Here is a 22,339-nt window from a genome sequence, read left to right as displayed (position 1 = left end):
TCCCTACCTCCATAACTCGTCCGACCAACCACCCATTGCCGCCACCGACACCCCCTTTAAAAGAGAAACCATATACAAATCCAGAAAAATATCCTTCAAAATAACTCCATCCATCCACTTTGCTTCCCAAAAAGGTGTACTGAAGCTATTATGAATGTCAAAAACATTCTTATTCGTAAATTCTTCTATTAAATAAACATAATTTGATATTTTAGTTAGTAAACCTAACTTATTCATAATATGTTCCTACAACTTCTGAAATATAAGAAAATAATTTCTAATCAATATTATTGGGTAAGCCGGACTCACCAAATAACAGACACTAAAAGCTCAAGCCATCCAAACATCATCGGCATAAGGTCGTATATTAGGAAAAAACACACCTTCTGATATTGATGGCTCAGGAACAAGATATGATCCTTCTATCACTCATAGTAAGAACATGGATATGTGAAAATATTACGAGAAAGAAAATTATCGGGATGAGTTGCATACTAATTCGCTTTTTTATGATGTTTCGCCGTATTGCTAATAAGTAGGTGAAACAGTCGAGTTTCGACAACATCTCTTGGATAAAACAATTCATTCAAATTTATGATAATCACTTGCACTGTAATAAATCGTTCGAAGAGATAAAACTTCAGATGGTGTTTAAACCACTTGTTGGTGGCGTGATAAGCCACTTGAAATAACAGAAACGAAAAATTTTAGATGAAGCGAAGTAGAGAAAAAGAGAGGAGAGAACTCGAATATGGAATTCTGGAGTAGTTTGTAAATAAATTGAGGAACTCTATTCGTATGCAAGATATTTAACTAAGTGAAGAAAAATTTGTGGGAGGAAAATGCGCGAGCGAGTGGAAACGGCTCAGTCAAAATTAATTGTTTTTCACTTGGTCAACAAGTCACACGTTTAAGTCTTGGAGGGCAAGGAAACCAGTAAACAAATTAGAAAACTTAGTTTTTGTGAAGGACATGTCACCATTTTTGTAATTAATATTAAATATTAATTAATTTCAACTATTTTTAATTAAATAAATGTAATTAATTTTCATCGAATTAATTAATTATTAATAATTATTTTCCACCAATTCGGATCTCAAAAATAAATGGTTAAGATCCAAGCCCAAGACCGGACCAGACCAAACTGAACCAGCCGGCCAGACGGCGGCGGCGGACGCGAGTGTGTTATTGTTCATGGTTGTTTGTTCTCACCCATCCATAAAATTGGGTACCCCTTAGGACCTAACCCTATTTTTCCACTTGGAGTATATAAACACTACTAAAGTGTGTTATCCCTCCTATGTGAGACTCGAATGAACCTTTTCAAATTCACTAACACACACTCTAGCCCATACTTATGTTCATTTATTGTCAATTTAATGTCAATCAATTCTTCCAAGTTCCCACTCAAAGGTTTCATCATTCTAAGAGTTTCAATAATCCCCCATTTGAATTTAAAAAGGTGATTTTAGAAGTAATGTCAAACGTTTCCAAGATTATGCATAAGCATAGGTGTCTACGACTTGAAACTTTCTGAAGCAAGTAGGATTCTGATTCAACAAGAGTGACACAAATGTCTTGAACTCTATCTTAGAGACCAAACTCGCACAACCTTTTCTTAAGGTGTATTCTAATAGCCCGTGCTTTAATGGCCCTGTTGTTAAAGTATAGGATAAGTATTTCTTTTATCGTCTCCTCAGGGATTGATGCGATACTATCGTCGTTCTACAGTTTAGTGGATTTTGAGTTAAGGTTGGGTAAAAGTTTGGTGACATAAAATGTAGGGAGCATGAAAAGTAAATAAAAACAATAAAATAGGGTTTGAAAACGATTTGAGAAAATTGTGCCAAGATTAGTGTTCATTAGTTTGCTTCATATGTACTATAATGATCATATATATGAACCTATTAATGATTAATACAACCACGTATCCTCTCGATACCGTTTATCTCTAAAGTAATATCGTGATTATTATCATATTAACCATAAGATGATCTCTCATGCCGACAATCAACATGATAATCCTAAAAGCTTGATACAAGTGATTATCAACTCACAAATCTATCTCTAGAGTTTGTTTATTGATAGATGAGTATCCTTTAGGTCAAGATTTGAAACATATCTCTTAATAGTGATCCAAAACAACAAATAAAACATGAATAACAAGATATTAACCATATATTAATCATCAACCAAGTTCATACACAAAAGATCAAAGAAAATACATATTTACAAACTAACTACCTCTAATCTTGACATAAGATAAAACTTAGCTCTCCATAGCCATGAAAGCTTCAACAACAAGTAACAAAACAAGATTTGGTAGCATCAAACTCAAAGAGAGATGAAGGAAGATGCTTTGAAATCTTGAAGATTCACTTGAAAAATGGTTTTCTCTCTTTCCTTTCTCTTGCCTTAACTGTCATACCCCAAAATTCGCCCACTATTTTTCAAGCTTTGATTCACAAAGCAGCTCAAATGGTCAACAGTCGACTAGTTTGACCTAAAAGTCAATTGTGGTCAAAATTCTTGATTTTTGGTCAACATCAACATTTTAATGTTAGGTTCATCATTTTATCAAAGGTTGATCATGAGTCATCAAGAAAAGCTCCAAAATCATCAAAACCCTAAGTTTCTAAATTAGGGTTTTTAAGAAGAAAGTCAACCCAACTTTGACTAACCATATCTGTCTCATACTTTCTCAGAAATTCCCCAACCAAAGCTCATTCTCAATGAAATTCGATTCTCTACAACTTTGGTGTTGGGCCCAAACTCAAGAAATGCACCATTTGAGAGATATGATCCAATACATTATAGGTCCTTCTAGGAGCTCGCAAAAACCAGTTTTTTCTCAGAAGCCATATCATCAAGATAAAATCTCCAAATGCAAAATTTGTTCCAAAGTGGCTTGTAGGGGACATCCCTAGATTTCCAAAAAGTCCTAGAACACATTCATATGATAAATATTGAATGAGTTAGGGCTTGCACAAGTTGGGCGATTTTGAGAAAATGCACAAAAGGCAAAGTGGAGAATTTTGAGTTTTTAATTAAATGGGCCTAAATATTTGACTCGAAACTTGTCCATGGGCCTTAAAATGATCCTTAAACTAATTATTTTATATTTATAATATTTATCTTATTTACTTGAATTTTAATTCATTTAAATATTGAATAAATCATTATAAAATATGAAAAAATTATTTTTAATCAAAGATTTGATTTCCAATCAATTTAAATCAATCAAAAAGGGCCAAATATATGATTAAATTAGTGGAGAGAGAAAGATGTAAGATTGAGGCGAAAAATAGCATGATTTTTCATATTTTTCAATCTTTTTTTATCAAATATTGTTTCAAGAAATATATGGGGTCTAAGCCCAAACCTTTAACCTAATGGTACTCATATATATATATTCTAAAACACATACTGAAAAAGGGGGGGGCGAAATTTAGAGGACAAGGAGGCTAGGTTTCAAAAGCACCAAGATCTCAAAGAAGAGAAAAATCGTCGAGAAGGTTCAAGCAAGTTTTAGAGCAAATATATCACTTCACTCCACTCAAAAGGTAATATAAGGTAGAAACATATCATTAGACAAGCCTCATAATGCATGTGTTTCGTGTTTCATTCCTACCATAACCATTCATGTTCTTGAATTCTTATATCTCATGTGTTAATGCGTTTTAATCAAATCTAACCATTTGTTTAAGCTTCTGACATGTTATGGAAGAGATCTGGAACGTTAGACTTGAGCTTTGGCGTGTATAATGAAAAGAACCATTGTTAGAGCATGGAGTTTTTGATCTTGCGTTTTTATCCATGCGTGAGGTTTCAGGCCAAAACGACCCCTCCATTGAGTCCGTGGGGGTCCACTGAGTGGATCTGGGCGCTTTAATTGTTTTGTTAACGTGTATTTTATAGTTTTTATCAAGTGCATAATTTCGCTGTGAAATTTGCAAGAAAAATCGCAAGTAAATCCATGGCTGAATCCGCAGGAAACAAGGAAAGAGACAATGAATAGTACTTGGGACTTGTTGACCACGCGTTTGACGCTTTGAGTGGCAGGTCAGCGTTTCCAGGTTCTCTCCCTTCATTCCATTGGCCGGTCAAACAATTTCAAATCTCTCTCCCTCATTCATTGGTTATGAGCGACGGCGTTGGGGCCCACACGCTGTCTTGTTTGACTTTCCACCAATTGCTTTTGTTTTTATATTTATTTTTTGTGGCCTAGTTTTTTAACATCAATTTCAACAAGCTCACTTGGTAAAAGGGGCGTTTTGCAACTGAGTGTAAGGGCCTGGGTTCAAACCCCACCCTTGACACTTTATTTTTTATAAATTGAATTTCCTTGATTGATCACGGATCCGGTACGCCTCTCCCACATGCCTACGACATGCACCCTCCTCATACAACCATCAGATCGTTCCATCATCCAATCTAACGTTCCTGGAAGCGCACGTCCACCATGCACCACCAGGAAGCTACCACACAGGATTAATGCCCAGGTTTTTTAAACCTTATTATTTTTATTTTATAATCTATTTTATCTATATTTTCTTTTCCAATTTTAGAATGGAATTTAGGGTTTTTATTTTATAATTTTAATTTAGGTCTTAAGTGGTTAAAATAATTAGGTTTAAATAATTAATATTTGGTTCGATTATATTTAATCATCGCTGATTATTAATATTTAATTTATTGAATAACATATTCAAATGGGGTTTATTTACTAAAGGTTTTAACCGATTCAATTGGTTATGATGATTAGTAATATTCATAGATTCGTTATTTGTTTTAATCAAACCTATTGATTATGATAATTAACGATAATTGAAAATCCTTCATTAATTTGTTAATCGTTTTAATAAAATTAATTGGTTGCGATGGTTAATAATAAAATAATTCAATGCCGAAAACAATTCAAATAATCTATTAAAACACATTTATTTGCTAACGGTGATAATCGAATCAATCGATTAGAATAATTAGCAATCCTTTATTTTATTTGTTAATTATGGTGATCAAACCTATTGATCATCGCGATTAATGGAACATATTATAATTAGGGTTGTACGCCACATCAAAACACATCTCTTTCATAAACTACGAATTTTAAAACTACGATAAGGTAATTCAAAATACCTTCACACATTCTAAATCTAAGGCGTACAACCCTCCCCGAACTACGTTGACTCTGATCCTCCCTAAGGAGGTAAATAGGCACTTGGATAACCAAGGCGAGTCCCCTTCCCCAAAATTCTAATTAGGTTCGAATTTTTCCATTCAACCTTTAAACCACAAACCTTACCATAATACTCTTACAAACCTTAAATGCAAACCTTAGGAAAGGGTTAAGGGTGCCAAACACCTTCCCTTAACTTGATTATAATAACTTACCCAAAATTCTCTTTAAACTTCGTAGGGTTTCCTATTTGCCCTGGCAGAATAGGTGGCGACTCTAACATCTAATTTTTTAGGGCAGGTTACTACACTAACATTCTCTAAAAAGTGTGTTCTGTTGTTAATAATAAGAACCACACAAATATCATGTTTAAGTGCCTAATCACAAGTGACTAAAAAGTAGGTCCGTTAAGCGCCCTAGGTCTGCTAAGCGGATACACCAAAATATCTGATTTATCTTCAGGGTCTGCTAAGCGGAGGGGGTCCGCTAAGCAAACTCAACTTTGGTGTTCGCCTCTGCCAAGCCCCGCTTCTGCTCCGCTAAGCGGACTTGGTTTTGATTTTGATTCGGTCAAGCTTCTCTTATGGTCCGCTAAGTGGACCTTCTGGTACATATCTTCTGCTTTAAGTATCCCAACCTCCTCACAAGCTTATTCTATCAAACTCTTTCATTCCAAGCTTTCCAAAATAATCCATACCTATAAAAGAAAGTAAATAAAAGTCATAAAACTAAACTTATGTACAAGATAAACAAAATGTTATTTATTTACATGCTATTACACAAAAAGTAATCAAACTTGGCGAAAGAGTTAAGAAATACCACAAAATCAATACAAAAAATATGTACAATTAGGATTCTAACAACTCTCCCCAACTTTGACCTTTGTTTGTCCTCGAATAAAGCTAGATCAAAAGCACAACACTAGTATTCACAAAAGGTTAGTAACATCAATTGAATGGTTCAAACTTGAATTACATACCTACAAGATAAGTCTTCCTTGCTTGTACAATATTCTAATATGACTATGAGCCAATTTCTAAACACAACCATTTCAACACAAATGCATTAAGGAAATAATGTTCATGAATGAATCTCCTAAGCTTCACTTCACAAAATATGAAGGACAAATGAAATAATAGCATAAGGGACTTATCACACTCACTAGCAATGATGCACATAAAAAACAATTTATATATTCATCTATACTATACACACGAGACAATAAAAACAAAGATCATTGAGGGCTTTTTTCGGTTGTAACTTGGCCTGGGTTCCCAATAAATATATGTACATGGCCATTGAAACAAAAAGGGTGAATGATCATAGAAAGCATTTATTTATTTACACAACTACATATTTGTTACCCTTTTGTTCTTCACCACACAATGCATTCCTTTCATTTCTTTGAATCATTTAGATTTTTCTTCTTTCTTTACTATTTGTTCTTTCTCTTTTTTATTTCTTCTCTTTTTCAAAGAATGCATTGCACCACCATTTTCTTTCTTTTTCTTATTTTTTGTAGACCTCTCTCCCCAACTTTAAACATTTCTATCTATCAAGACATCAATGCTTTCCATTCAAGGTTCAAGTGCTATTGGGTTAAATGTTTACCAAAGAAAGTTTTCAAGTGAATCAAGACTTTTCTATTATTTTTCAAAATTCATTGTATTTTCCTTTGATTCACTTATCAAAAACAAATTTTTAGGCTTAAAATTCGTTGCAAATGATCGCACTCTCACGGGTAGCCCTTTTTATGGTGGTTTTTCTCGTACTACTAAAAAAAAATTGCCTCGATCCTTTCTAAGTCCTAATGTCTCATAACAAAGCAAGATTAAACATGAATCATTTTAGACACAAGTGGGGAAATTAGCGAAGCAATTGGCGGAAAAGCAAACCGGGCCATCATTTTCGGCACATACTCAACCAAATCCTAAGGAGCATTGTGAAAGAGTATTGTGGTGTACTTTTCGTTTATATCGTATCCACAGGGATTATTGCAATATCACCGCCGTTCTATAGCCTATTTTGTCTTGAGTTAATGTTACTTTGGTTTTGGGTTTGCAAAAGATCATTCAACAATTTTAGTAGCAAAGAGTAAATTAATGAAAGTTCTAAGTTAAAGAAAATGTATCAAGATTCGATTTCATCGACCTAAATTTGTATGTCTCCTTATAAATATATGTATATGAACTCGTTAACGATCAATATAATTACGTATCGACGTCTATACCGTCCGTGTCCGCAACGATATAGCTAGATTTACCGTATTGTTTAACCGACGATTTCTCCACCGTTTAAACAATACAAATAACGTTTTAAAACCGATATTAAGTAAACATCAAACGCTAAATCCATGTCTGTAATTTATAGTTTGATAGATGATAAAGTGAGGTCTAGATACAAACATTGATGTCTCAAACACTTATACCAAAGAAAAGCTTTAATAAACAAACTAAACCATCTATATTGATCATCACTTGTTCATACATAATATATTCACAAGAAATACATACAAAAGGCTAGGAAGATTACATCTTATCTTGATACAAAAGAGATTTAGCTATCCATGAGAATGGTAGCTTGCTCAAGAAGGAAAGGATGAAGAACAACAAGCATCTACAGCGATTAATCGACGATCAAAGCTTCGATTCTTCAATTCTCAGTTTACTACAGTAGACTTGGTTCCTTGAGCTCTAAAGATGATCAAGAAGAAGGGAAAATATCTGAATTTCTCTTTATATAGCATTTCTGAAATCTGTCCAGGGCGCGTCGCGCCCTCCAGCGTGCTACGCGCCAATACACTTAAAAGATAAACCGCCCAGACGCGCGACGCGCGCAACTCTCTGCCTCAAGCTTCACAAAATATCTTGGCCAGGGCGCGACACGCCCATATCACCGCGCGACGCGCGCATACTTCTGCCCAGCGCTCTTCAATCAAGGCCAAAACAAGCTCCAAACTTTCCAAAATTGGCTAAAACCTACAACATCATAACTAAAACACATATTAACATAAAATGAAAGCTTAAAATTATAAACTATAAATAATTATCTAAAACTTCAGAGAATTAAAAGCATACTCGATAAAATCGGTCGAAAGGTGCCACTAATTAAACTAAATATTACCGGGAACACAAAATATCACAAATGAAACAACTAGGCAGAAACAAGAACAATGGTTCAAATTCCAAAAGTACACAAAGATCAATCCTTACCAATTTCCATCAAAGTACCATGATAACAATGCTAATCCTATATACAAATTCTATGTCAGAAATTCCACAAGCAAAAGAAGTTCAAGAATGAATTACACCTACGCACTTCTCTACTGAGAGAACAAAAATGGAGGATCCTAACACTCACCAGACAATGACGCTAACATACAGAATTAATTATGAACTCATCTAAGCATAAGATATAAAAAAAAAGTATAAGCATGAATCACTAAGGACTTTCGGGTTGTAGCTTGGCTTGGTTACAAAGAAGTGTCATATCTCACGGCCATTGAAACGAAAGTGTCAAAACCTAAGAGAGCATTCAAATTCAATTCAATTATCACAACCTAACAACCAAGTTCACCACATTATTCTTTACTTGCTCAAGGGTTACAAATAATTTTTTCTTTCTTTCTCTTTTTTTTTTCTTCTTTTTTTCTATATATATATTTTTTTTCTTTTTTCTTTACTATATATATATATATATATATATATATATATATATATATATATATATATATACCCCTTGAGCAATATCTTTTGATTTATCCCCACCAACGTACACCTTGTCATTCTCCCCAACTTGTATATTACCAAGACATCAATAAGAATGCTCCCTATTCTAAGGCAAAAAGGAATCAATCCTTACCATATCTAATGGCAACAGTTCAAGGTAAAAAGAAAGCCATCAAGATTCTATAAAAAATCGGTATAGAGATCTATATACAACCTAAGCTTAACCGATAAGAATCTTGGCAAACGGCTCAAAGTGGTTAGCAAATACTCACACACTCACCGGATAGGTTACATTTGGATAGGAAGTTTTTCTCATAGTGCGGAACAAAACGCCTTGATCACTTTCATGCTTAACACAATTTAATAACAATGCAAGATTAATCATAAGAAAAACGAGTTAAGACGCACATTGCTGGTATCCAGCACAATTATTATATATCTACACAGTGGAAAGTCTCCTCACAACTACAGCTAGGCTAAAGTGATTCACAATTGAACTAATTTTATCAACAGAAATTAATGACAACTAATTTGTACAATTAAAAGCATCAGAATCAAAGGTACTTGATAAATAAAACGATAAAGGATGTACCTTGCGCGTACAGTTTTCAACTAATATCATCACCACTCAAATTGTGTTGAATCACCCAAATTCATTGTGACAACAAAAATTCGTGTTCCAGCTAATTAATCATCAGGACAACTTATCAAAAACCATTATTTATAAAATATAAACACTAAACTAAAAATTAAATTACTTAAAAATAAATAAATGCAAAAAATAAAATAAACTGAACTTATATAAAATAAAAACCACACCAAATGGTGTTAACTATCCAACGGCGTAAACTTAGCCTTTCAAAGTACCTCATCCAACAGGATGGAACAAAATTAAAAACAAAAACAACTAAAAATTGTTCTAACATAAAACTAAAAATAATAAAACATAAAGCAATAAAAATAAAGTCTACTCCTCATCGGAAGTCTCCGGATCATCCTGCTCCATCCCCTCCTCAGGATCTGGCCTGCCCTCAGGCCATGAAGCATAGGCAGATAAATCATCCCTGGAACCAACAGGCTGTTGCAGAGACAACTGTCGGATAGAATCCTGCAAAAACATAAATGCTCTCTGATGCGCCATGTGCATCTGATAGTTCCAATCACCTGAATCACCATACTGAGAACCAGCAGGCGGTGCAGCAGCAACTGGAACAGCTCGAGCGGCATCAGGAATGTCAGGTGCATTAACAGCAGCACCAAAAGGACGGCCTCCAGGCAAACAGTACCTGTTAGCAAAAATATCATCGATAACACCATCCATGGGAATCATACCCCCAGATGGAAACCGGACACCAGCTTTCCTGCATAAACCCACTATCAGACCAGGAAAAATCAACCTACACTTTACCCCATCGCCATGAGGAGTCCCATTCAAGGCGACTCTCTTCAGCTCATTCGCCACAATCCTCTACACATCAATATTATCACCATTCAAGATACCTTGAACCAGGCCTGCAATATCAATGGTGATGGAGGAAGTGTGACTTCGTGGCCTTATGTTGTAAAGGACCACCGAGGTCACCAACTGAGCCTCCTCCGTCAAATGACTACGAGTAAAAGTCTTCGGTAGCCCAGCCCTAGTCAGAGTATATGTAAACCCAGGACGACAAATCTTCTCCCTAATACTCTCCACATCCCAACTTCCTCTATTCAATTTGGGATGGTACTCACATTCTTCCACCAAAGCAAGAGGATTGTCAAGAAAATCAAAAATTGCCTCTTTGCTAAAGTCAATAGCCTTATCTCTCACCCAAGTTTTAAATGGGTAAGCCTTAGTGCCCACCCAACTGCTCGGAGGCAAGGCGTTCGCATAGAATTCTCTGACAATCTTCACCTGATAGAATTGCCCTGGAGCGAACAATTTGTCCCAGTACGTTTCAGACAAAGCAGTCCACGCCCTTTGGAAGTGGCTGTGGTCAATAGGAACTACTGTGCGCTCGCTCCACACGACACGGCTTTCTAGCTCATGGTACCTAGCCTCTTGATCCGGTCCTTGAAATTTTGACTGATCAAACCTGGCAGCTTGTGAGGAAGATCCCTCACCAGAACCAGCCTTTTTCCTTTTCAAAAACGGTGCCATTCCTGCACAATTTAAATCAAACCAAACACACACAATTTGAAACAAAGTTAGCACATCCTCTCAACTAAAAGCCCACATCAGTCCACATTCATCATTGTTGAGGCGGTATAGCGGCAAGCAACAAAAGATTTGGAAGTATTCATCCGGGAATTATCGTGTCCACAGAGATTGGTGAGAAGAACTGCCGTTCGACTATCTCGCGTTCTAAGTTTCATGATTGGGTGCGGAAAGTAAATGCGGGAAAAGTAAATAAAAGCAGATAAACAATCTCAATAGTCTAAGAGAAATAGTTATGGAATTGCATTTCGTTCTACCCGTCGAATACTTAAATCTGAAGATCTATCGCTCGACACTCACAATACGCATCAACATCACCGGGCATCACTCGAGATGCCACATCGGTGCCCATGTCTGCAACACCGATGAAAGCTCAACCGTACTATTCACATCAGCGATTTCTCCACCGACACAAACAACACGGAGGCATTAGACTCGATACCCACTACGATTGTTAGTCCTGAATCCATGTCTGCAACCCAGAAACTAACAGTTATCATTCCTAATCAAGATCTATGGTGTCCATGTCTGCAACAACACAAATCCAGAGCATTTAAGCAAAAAGATCAAGAACAACAACAATGATGATTTGTAAAGCGAATATATAAACGATCCCAAGATCCACAAATATACATACAATAAGAGTAGAAACATACATACAACACCCACCATTGGAATGAAACAATGGGAAGAGAGAAGATGAACCGGAAAGATCTCACCGGTACAATGAAATCGAGTCAGATCCATGATCAATCCACATGACGTCGCACCCAATGGTGTTTCCTAAGCCTCTAAACTACCAAAAAAGGATCAGAGCTCAACTTGTCAAGAAGAGGTGATAAAAAACCTAAAAAAATCTGTTATTAACTATTTATACAAAACTGAGTTTCGCAGTGGGCGCGACGCGCCCTACTTCGGTGCGACGCGCCCTGTATAAATTTACCAAACCGCCCTAGAGCGCGAAGCGACCTAATCCGGCGCGACGCGCCCTAACTTCTGCCAGACTATGTTCTTCAAACTCATAGAGGGCGCGACGCGCCCTACAGCGCGCGAAGCGCCTTGCACCAGAACAGCAGAATTATTTTCTCTTTGCTCTCGCAGCCGTGTCTTCGACACTTTATTCCTCAAGGCTCCGAAAACGCAAGAATACCTACAAAAATACAACAAAACTATCAAACGGTATAAAAGTATATGAAAATACAAGTATTCGTAAAGTAAACGTAATTACACAAAAACGGGGAATTATTCAAACGGTATTAACAAAAAGCATTGATAAGTGCCACTATTTACATACACAAAATAACTACAATTTGGCACTTAACAACTCTCCCCAACTAGAATCTGTTTGTCCTCAAACAGCGCCAAACACTCAAATCGCAAAAGTAAAAATCCAAAGAATCAAGAATCGACAAGATTTGGAAAAACAAAACAATTGTACGGTTCAAACAAAAACGCACAAACAAAGTAAATACTTACCACTATCCTACAACGACAACATGAAAACGAAACGAATCCTAAGTACAAAAATTCATACAAAACATCCTAAAACAAAACAAACTCAATAATGAATCACGCCTAGCAAAAACTCATCGGTAGATGAAAAACACCGAAAGGTGAGGACTTTGAACACTCATCCAACAATCTTGCAAACAATAGACAAAATTATGCATTCATCCAAAAATAGCATCGAAAATGCAACGGCACGAATCACAAGGGCTTTTAAGGTTGTAATGTGGCTCGGTTAACAAACAAGTGATAAGTCCTAAAGCTAATCGAAACAAAAACTTGCCTAAACCTAAGGGAGTAATTACTTCCACAAAGTTTCAAACAATACAATTTCAATCCAACTTTTCTCTTCATCACAAATTTCACACCAAACACAAAACTTATTAGCACACTCTTATTCAAAACTCTTTTTGTTCTTTTCTTTTTCAAGCTTTTCTCTTTTTTTCTTTCTTTTTCTTTTCTTTCTTTCTCACTTTTTTTTTTCTTTTTCTTTTCTTAACCTCACATCAATCACAACATAAAGAGGCAAACACCTTCTCCCCAACTTGAATTCAACCATAACATAAAGCGAATACTCCCTACTTTCTAAGGCAAGGTAAAAATCCAACTAAACATTATAGTTAAGGTCAAGAAAACAAAGATAATCAAAATCCATCAAAAAGGGTGAACTATGTCTCAAGTTCAAAAACAAAATGGACAATGACAAAAAAGCTCAAAGGGGGTACGAATGGTCACACACTCACAAGGTGAAATGACATTTGGCTTAAGGTAGTTGTGCTTAAAATCAAACAAGTGCCTTGATCACTTTCGTGCATTCACAAAAACAATACAAACGAAAGATTAAACATAATAATATCCTGTTAAAACAAGAAATGTCGGTCACTCGCATATATATACAATGGAAAGCCACCTCACATTTATGGTAAAAAGGAAAAACTAATTGTGATTCAAGTCATGAGCAAGTTATGCAAAAAGAATGAATAGTATGAAAATTGTACAAATGAAAATCTCATAAACATGCTATGCTATAGAAAGCGATAAACGAGTACCTTGCAACGGACAAATTTGAACAATCATTACCGCACAACCGGCATGTTGAATCAATCAAAATCAAAGAATTACCAAATGCGACTCCAAGTAATCGGACCAAAATTTGAGTCTAAACACAAACAAAAGAATTAAAAATAAATCGATAGAATACTATACTATAAATCCTTGGTGTAAGTGGGAAAAAGGCGAGCCGAGTGACCCGTTAAAAAGAGGTCACTGGCCAAAAGCAACCCAGCGCGCGACGCACCCATGAGCGCGCGACGCGCGCTACACCAGAAAAACCAGACCAGTCTAAAAAGACAGATTTTCCAGTGAGCCACCACTTAACACCTACACAACTCAATTACAGAAAAACAGAAAAATAAAACCGTTGGGGTGCCTCCCAACAAGCGCTCGTTTAACGTCGTTAGCTCGACGCCTTTATTGTTTCGCGAATGGTAAGAAACTTCCTCGCGGTACGCCAATGCTTTCGCCTCAAACGCAACCTAAAGAAAACGTCCTGCCCAAACACTTAACAAACGAAACGTAAAACATAAAACCATCGCAATGCGATTAATCTCAACCAATCCCCGGCAACGGCGCCATTTTGTTGAGGCGGTAAAGCGGCAAGCAACAAAAGATTTGGAAGTATTCATCCGGGAATTATCGTGTCCACAGAGATTGGTGAGAAGAACTGCCGTTCGACTATCTCGCGTTCTAAGTTTCATGATTGGGTGCGGAAAGTAAATGCGGGAAAAGTAAATAAAAGCAGATAAACAATCTCAATAGTCTAAGAGAAATAGTTATGGAATTGCATTTCGTTCTACCCGTCGAATACTTAAATCTGAAGATCTATCGCTCGACACTCACAATACGCATCAACATCACCGGGCATCACTCGAGATGCCACATCGGTGCCCATGTCTGCAACACCGATGAAAGCTCAATCGTACTATTCACATCAGCGATTTCTCCACCGACACAAACAACACGGAGGCATTAAACTTGATACCCACTACGATTGTTAGTCCTGAATCCATGTCTGCAACCCAGAAACTAACAGTTATCATTCCTAATCAAGATCTATGGTGTCCATGTCTGCAACAACACAAATCCAGAGCATTTAAGCAAAAAGATCAAGAACAACAACAATGATGATTTGTAAAGCGAATATATAAACGATCCCAAGATCCACAAATATACATACAATAAGAGTAGAAACATACATACAACACCCACCATTGGAATGAAACAAAGGGAAGAGAGAAGATGAACCGGAAAGATCTCACCGGTACAATGAAATCGAGTCAGATCCATGATCAATCCACATGACGTCGCACCCAATGGTGTTTCCTAAGCCTCTAAACTACCAAAAAAGGATCAGAGCTCAACTTGTCAAGAAGAGGTGATAAAAAACCTTAAAAAATCTGTTATTAACTATTTATACAAAACTGAGTTTCGCAGTGGGCGCGACGCGCCCTACTTCGGTGCGACGCGCCCTGTATAAATTTACCAAACCGCCCTAGAGCGCGAAGCGCCCTAATCCGGCGCGACGCGCCCTAACTTCTGCCAGACTATGTTCTTCAAACTCATAGAGGGCGCGACGCGCCCTACAGCGCGCGAAGCGCCCTGCACCAGAACAGCAGAATTATTTTCTCTTTGCTCTCGCAGCCGTGTCTTCGACACTTTATTCCTCAAGGCTCCGAAAACGCAAGAATACCTACAAAAATACAACAAAACTATCAAACGGTATAAAAGTATATGAAAATACAAGTATTCGTAAAGTAAACGTAATTACACAAAAACGGGGAATTATTCAAACGGTATTAACAAAAAGCATTGATAAGTGCCACTATTTACATACACAAAATAACTACAATTTGGCACTTAACAATCATCAATCACAAAACAGGCCTAAACAACTACTCAGAATGCCTAAAAAAATTTCAAAGTTGAACCCAGGGCGCGACGCGCGCTGAACAGGGCGCGACGCGCGCTGAACAGGGCGCGACACGCGCTCTGCGAAACCCAGAAAAATCCTTCAATTTTCTTCAAAACAGAAGAGGAGAATAAGTTTCTCCTCCCTTCTAAAGGTTCCAGCATGCAATATATACATCAATAACATGTTTTCTACCATAGTTTTTCAAAATTTATCAAAAAAATCCTAAATCTAAAAACCTAAACTTCTAAAACTAAATTAATGGAAAGAGAAGAGAAGAAAGACAAACCTTTGATGATGATGACAATGGAGAGACGAAAATAGTGAGGAAAATTGCAAGAAACTAAGAACAAGAGTGTGTGTGTTGTTTTCTTTTCTTGAAGTAAAGAGGAAAAGGGTAACAATGGAGGCAAAAACCTCCAAAAACCCTAACTCCCCCTTCTAAACGCGTACTGGGTCGGGCCCAGCATGGGTGGGCCCAAACAAAATTATATTAGCTCTAAATCTATCTGTAACATCCCGGGCCTTGCAAGGGGCCCGGGATGTTACAGATAGATTTAGAGCTAATATTCTTTATGGGTATCTATATTATGCTTTCATGTTTGAGTGGGGCGAGAGAGATCACCGACGCAAGAATAATGATGTACTCGCAACTTCGCATTAGAGATAATCTTAGTTGTGAATTGTCTTGTTGGTGCTTCAGAGATGAACACTAATTTGAGAGATATGTTATGACATATACGACTATCGTAGGTTGGGTTAACTGGTCTATAAGTTTAAGTTTGTGAGAAGTAGATCATAAACAATACTTGATAAGTGATTTTATCTAATGAATGAATTTTCTTATGTTCATATTTACTTTTCTGTTTTTATATGTTTGTTCATTCATACTTGAGTTCAAAATCATAGAAACCGTTGAATGGTATTCTACACCATTTTCTGTGGACACGATAATTCTCGGATAAATATTTCCAAATCTTTTGTTTCTTGCCGCTATGCATGCTTCAACAAAATGGTGTCATTGCCGGGGAATGGTTGTTAGAATTGCATCGCAATAGTTCCTGTTGTTTTGAGCTTTGTATATATCCTACATATATTATATATTACTTGTACATGTTTACTCATCTATGTTCACCATAAATGTTTACTTGTATATGTTACTTATAAGTATATTTTTGTTGGTGAATGTTAGAAACATGTTGATCTCGAATTAGCTCTTTAATTACAAATCTCCACTTGTCAACTTGTATATCCAACATTCATGAACTTTCTCTTTCGTATGATAATAGTTGTATGTGTTCATACTTGTACAAATATATGTTCTTTAATATTCGTGTAATTGTTGTATATATTTGTACTCGTAACGTTTGTTGAGTGTTTTGGTTAGGACACTTTCTTTAAGTTTGTGCGGTGAGACATCACCATGGCATTATGAGAGGAGGTTACTTTCCAAGCACATCATAACAATAAAGGCGTCGAGCTAACAACATAAAACAAGCGCTTGTTGGAAGGCACCCAACGGTTGTAAGTTTTGTTTAATTTTCTGTTTATGAGATATTTAGGTGAAGTGGACTGTGGCTGGAAATGCAAAATTCTGTTATAATTTTTCTAGTTTCTATTGTCATTGCTTAGCGAGGCTAGTTCACTTTGCAAGCACTGAAGAAAATATGCCACTTTGCCTTGTATTAGTGGGATTCCTATTTCATGTGGTTCATTCTTTTTTTCCCACTCTCACAAAGGCTAATTATTAGTAGATACTAGTTTTTTTTTCTAATTCCTTTGTTGATTGTTTGGACTCAAATTGTGTCTGTTAATCAAATATTTTTGAGGTGATTCTCTAAAGTTTGAGTGTTTCAACTTGCGTATGTATGGTAGGATATTGTTTTTGAAGTTGTATCATTCAAGGTACTCATTTATTGCTTTCTATAACATAGCATGTTTAGGAAAATTTTTATTTGTACAATTACCATACAATCCGTTCATTGTGCATTACTTGTTTGTTGATTGAATCACTTTAGTTCCCAAACCATAAATGTGAGGAAGCATTTCATTGTTTCATATATGCTGGAGGCCACAATCTCTGTTTTAACTGGATTTTATTAGTATTTTGTTTATGTTGATTTTATGAAAGTATGAAAATGATCAAGGCATTTTGTTTCATTTTGAGCACAACCACCTTAACCAAATAGTCAATTCACCTTGTTAGTGCGTGATCATTTGTTAACCCCTTTGAGCTTTTTGTCAACATCCATGTTATTTCTCGAACTTATTTTTGTATGGATGTTAATTTTTTTCTTTAACCCTCAACTTTGTGTTGTTGTATAAATTTTTGCATTGCCTTAGAAAGTAAGGAGTATTCATACTATGATGGGGTTGAATTCATGTTGGGAAAAAAATGATTATGTACTTATTTGGTTGTTGCTATGAGGTTGAAAAGAAAAGAAAGAAAATGTGAAAAGGAAAGAAAAGAAAAAGAAAGAAAAAAAGAAAAAGTTTTGAAAAAGAAAAAAAAAAGGGTGTGGAATAATTGTGCTAATAAGTATGGTGTTTTGGTGTGACAACTTGGAATAAGGAAATAGTTTGATTAGAATTGTGGTGTTTGAACCTGTTTGAATTGATCACTCCTTTTGCTTAAAAACTCATGAGTGAGAATAATCAGTCTACCTCAATGAATCATAAGATACATGAGTAACATACAAAGAAGAACACAAAAACCTTAAAAGACTCCCAAAACTTAAACCCTTATTTTGCACCCACGATTTGTTGTTGTGAATGCTTGCTCGTCAAGGTTTAGCAAGTCCTTATTTATATACTCTTGCAGCATGGGCTTGGACTTGAATCAAATCCTATCTTCTTCCTTTCAATCAACTGCAAGATCTTCACAAATATTAGGAGCAACTCAAATCAAATCAGAGTTTCCTAAAAAGTCTCCAAGATCCTTTTTATGAAACTAAATCAAATATGCATTGTCCCTAAAACATCCTTGATTGGGCGCGCATGTATGAGTACCAAAATCTTCTAGAATCTCATATTTTCCAACCAAATTTCCAAGGATTTAAACCAGCTGTACTGTCATGATGTTCTGGTGTAACATGTCACAACATCTGGCAGATATCTATAAAAAATACATGACAACAGAACTTGTCAAGACAGTTAGTCAAGATGTTACTACATCTTACTCAACATCAGATAATAACCATGTTTTAGCAAAATTTATACCAATCATAAAACCATGGAACTAACATCTTCCATCAACCATGTTGACTTTAGTGATAATAGTAATGAATTTCTCATTAGTCAGGTTAACCCGTGCATTAGAGCCAGTAAGAGACTTAGGTGTGCTCTTACATCTCTTAACCATATGACCCGACTTTCCACAAATATAACAGATGAACGCTAGAGCGCTATTTCTCTGGGGTGGTGGTTGCTGCCACGCTGTCAGAGAAGATAAGGCCATAAAAGGATTTCCATTCTTAATTTTATTTACCGCATTGCAGTTCTGATTCTTTAATGGTTTGCTTGTAGGCTTCAGAGCCGCACTGCATTTTTTCGTTGTTGTTTGAAACAACTAATATTTCATCTTTTAGATCTTCTCTCGGAGATTCTTCTTCAATTCAGAGATGAGTAATCATACTCTCAATTGAAAATTCTTTAGTTTTATATCGAAGTAAATTTTTGTAGTCTTTCCAACTAAGGGGTAGTTTGTCAATTATAACAATAATTTGAAATTGTTCATCGAGGGACATCCCTTCAGTTATGATTTCTCCGACAAAAATTGTTATATACAAGAAGGCCTCCCTACTCCCATCTCCGATTTTGTGGATAAAGCTTAAGCAATCATACATATATAAGAGATTGTGTCGTTTCAAAGGAAAAACTTATATTTCCACCTTTGAGCGTCTTAGTGCTTCGTCTTTCTGATTGTCCTCCTAAATTTTGTTCAGATGATTCTCACTTCCAAACTATCCTTGTGATCGTCCTACTTAGTCATGTTCAAATGATTCTTTTTCCCAAGCTAGTACAACGTCAATTACCATAATAATTCTATAAAGAGGCTACTTATAAGGTTTTTGGTTCGTTAACTAAAACATTTATAAGCTTTTAATATGTTTTTAAAAAGTTATTATTATTATTATATAAAATTAAATTTTACAAAAATATTCTCTTATATTTTGTTATAAGTAAATTTTTATTTTTTAAATATTTTTATTGTTATATAATTGATCGATGTATTAACTTTGTATATAGTCATAATACATTATTAAATAATATTATTAAATAATGAATTTAAAAAATTTAAATTTTCTTCCAATAGAAAATCTTGTAGTATTATTTTTATATCTTGCCAATTATGCTAAATCAGCATAAGAGTATAACTTACTAGTAATGTTTTATTATTATTTTTTATTGAAAGAAACCAGTAATATTTTATGAGTTAAAAACAATTAACAAGTATATGAGAAAGTCAAATCGTTTAACCTAATCTTGATGAACTTATATGTAACACCCTCTATTTCTATCAGTCGAGTTTAATGTCTATTTATTTTATCTTTAAAGAAATAGATTTCTTTTGTATTTTTTATAAATGATTTCTTAAATTCGATATTAATCTTTTAAAGGACTAATTTTGAAATCGTATAAAATAAATATACATTATTGAAGATTAAAACATGTCTGAATTATATATTTTTTTAAAAAAATATCTCAAGAGATTTTTGTACTATTTGAAATTGCTTAAAATTTAAGTGATTTTTACAAACATTATACTCAAAAAAAAGTTACAGTAACATAATAAAATATCTAAAATAAAATTTTAATAATAACTATTTAAACCAATTATTCATTAATATTTTTTTTAAAAAATATTGAAATATTTTATACACAAATACATAACTAAAAAAATTATTAAAAAATAAAAATTAAAAACAAACATACCATTATTATCTATACAGCTTTAATATTTTCTATAGGCTCAAAGGATGTATAAACTAGGTAGTTACACTGGAAAATAGTTATCAATGCATCGAATTTAAAATTCTTTAATCAGAATCACAAGAGAATAAAATATTGAATTCCATTTATAAGTATTAATTAATAAAAGGAAGTAGTTACGAATCAAGTTATGTTTTTTTGAAGCTTATTTCTTGCAAATTATGCTTAATAGGCATAAAATCATGACTAACCAATAACGTTTTAGGAATTAGTTTTTTTTTTTTTTTACAAATCTCCCGTAAAATCAAATAGAATGAATATAATTTTAATGGACTTGTCTCCTCTCTCTCCCTCTTATAAATAGAGTTCATTTTGACACTAAATCTCATCAACAAACTTCTTCTATCTTATTCTAATTTTATTTTTTACCAAGAAAATGTTGTCTACACGAGCCATGCTCATCCAAGGCTTCTTGGTTATGACTGTTTTAATCTCTTCCATGGTGGAAGCTAGACAATTGAGTAAGAATTCCTCAATCTTTATAAATTGTTATATCTTCATTTTGCTTTTTAATTTTGTGTCTACCATGTTTTTTTTCCAAGAAACCCTAATAATTAGGGTAATCAGATATTCTCACATCTTTGACTCTAATAGAATACTTTTTGTATCGGGCACTTTTACTGTCTTATATATTTTTTTTATCCATAGAAAATTTAAGTAAACATCTCTTGCACCTACAAATTTGTTGACTGATGTACAAAATATAAACTATGGCCAACTAACATTGTGTTAATTATTCATAAACGACTAATTAAAATGTAAATTTGATGTAAAATATGTGTAAGTTTGAGTTATTTTGGTATATGTCTTTGCAGTTGAGTTTAAAGATCAAGATGGGGCCAACCTTGAGGCTTTTATACCTGGCCTTCCAGACATACCAGGACTTCCAGACATACCTGGCCTTCCAGACATACCAGGACTTCCACCCCTACCAAGCATTCCAGGAATCCCAGGCTTTCCAGGATTACCATGCATCCCTGGCGTACCAAGCATCCCAGGCATTCCATGCAATCCAGATATTCCATTCCCAGGTTTTCCATGCATCCCAGGCATACCAAGCATCCCAGGTCTTCCATGCATCCCTGATTCGCCGAGTCCGCCAAGTACACCTGAATCTCCAAGCTCACCTCCTAAATCATCTGATTCACCCGCTCAATCTCCTAGTTATCCTCCCGAATCCTCCTTATTCTGATGATGAATCATTGAGTTCGCTTGCTAAATTCCTTAGTTTACATCCTCATAACTGAGATATTGCAAAAATAATATGGATTGTATTATTTGTGATATGTATTTGAGAACAATAACAATAAATTTGATTTAGTTATAAGAATGCATTGCAAAAGCTTTTACTCTATCTATGCAAGCTTATAATATATTGATAGTTTTCCATATAATACTTATCTTATAAAATCAAGTCTCACATCTATCCATCAAAATAAAAAGTAATAAGATTCTTGCATATTAGAGACATACTATGATTAACATTCTTATGTGTAAATTCTTCTATTAATAAACCTAAGAGACATACTATGATTAACATTCTTATTTGTAAATTTTTCAGTGTTGCGGCGTGTCTTCCACGTCGCTGAAGAGCATATTTTTTTGTAGTGATGCCAGAGGTACAATCACAACGATTATGTAATCCTTAAGCTTAACATAATCAAATGTTGGCTTTGTTGTATCTATATAACCGTTAAAATTTGAATCTAATCATCCAATCACTTAAATAAAATTAGATTTCACATAACATGTGGAGGTTTTATTAGGAG

The 22,339-nt window shown here is 35.0% G+C and overlaps 1 protein-coding gene across 1 annotated transcript; it reads left to right on the top strand.

The window, feature by feature from the left end:
* The first annotated feature begins 20,916 nt into the window (after positions 1–20,916).
* On the top strand, positions 20,917–21,828 carry LOC131617682 (uncharacterized). Its single transcript, XM_058888943.1, has 2 exons — positions 20,917–21,031; positions 21,386–21,828. Exons 1-2 carry the CDS (start codon positions 20,947–20,949, stop codon positions 21,760–21,762), a joined length of 462 nt encoding a protein of 153 aa, XP_058744926.1. The 5' UTR covers positions 20,917–20,946; the 3' UTR covers positions 21,763–21,828.
* The last annotated feature ends 511 nt before the right edge of the window (positions 21,829–22,339 follow it).

The sequence above is a fragment of the Vicia villosa genome, linkage group LG7 (genome assembly GCF_029867415.1).
Source record: "Vicia villosa cultivar HV-30 ecotype Madison, WI linkage group LG7, Vvil1.0, whole genome shotgun sequence".
NCBI classification, from domain to species: Eukaryota; Viridiplantae; Streptophyta; class Magnoliopsida; order Fabales; family Fabaceae; genus Vicia; species Vicia villosa.
The sequence above is the reverse complement of the archived record's forward strand: the minus strand, read 5'-3'. Positions and strand labels throughout refer to the sequence as shown.

Excerpts from the sequence above, each read along its gene's own strand:
- LOC131617682 (XM_058888943.1), top strand. The coding sequence starts at position 20,947 with ATGTTGTCTACACGAGCCATGCTCATCCAAGGCTTCTTGGTTATGACT. Across the intron at positions 21,032-21,385 it reads GGTGGAAGCTAGACAATTGA|TTGAGTTTAAAGATCAAGAT; the intron begins GTAAGAATTCCT and ends ATGTCTTTGCAG.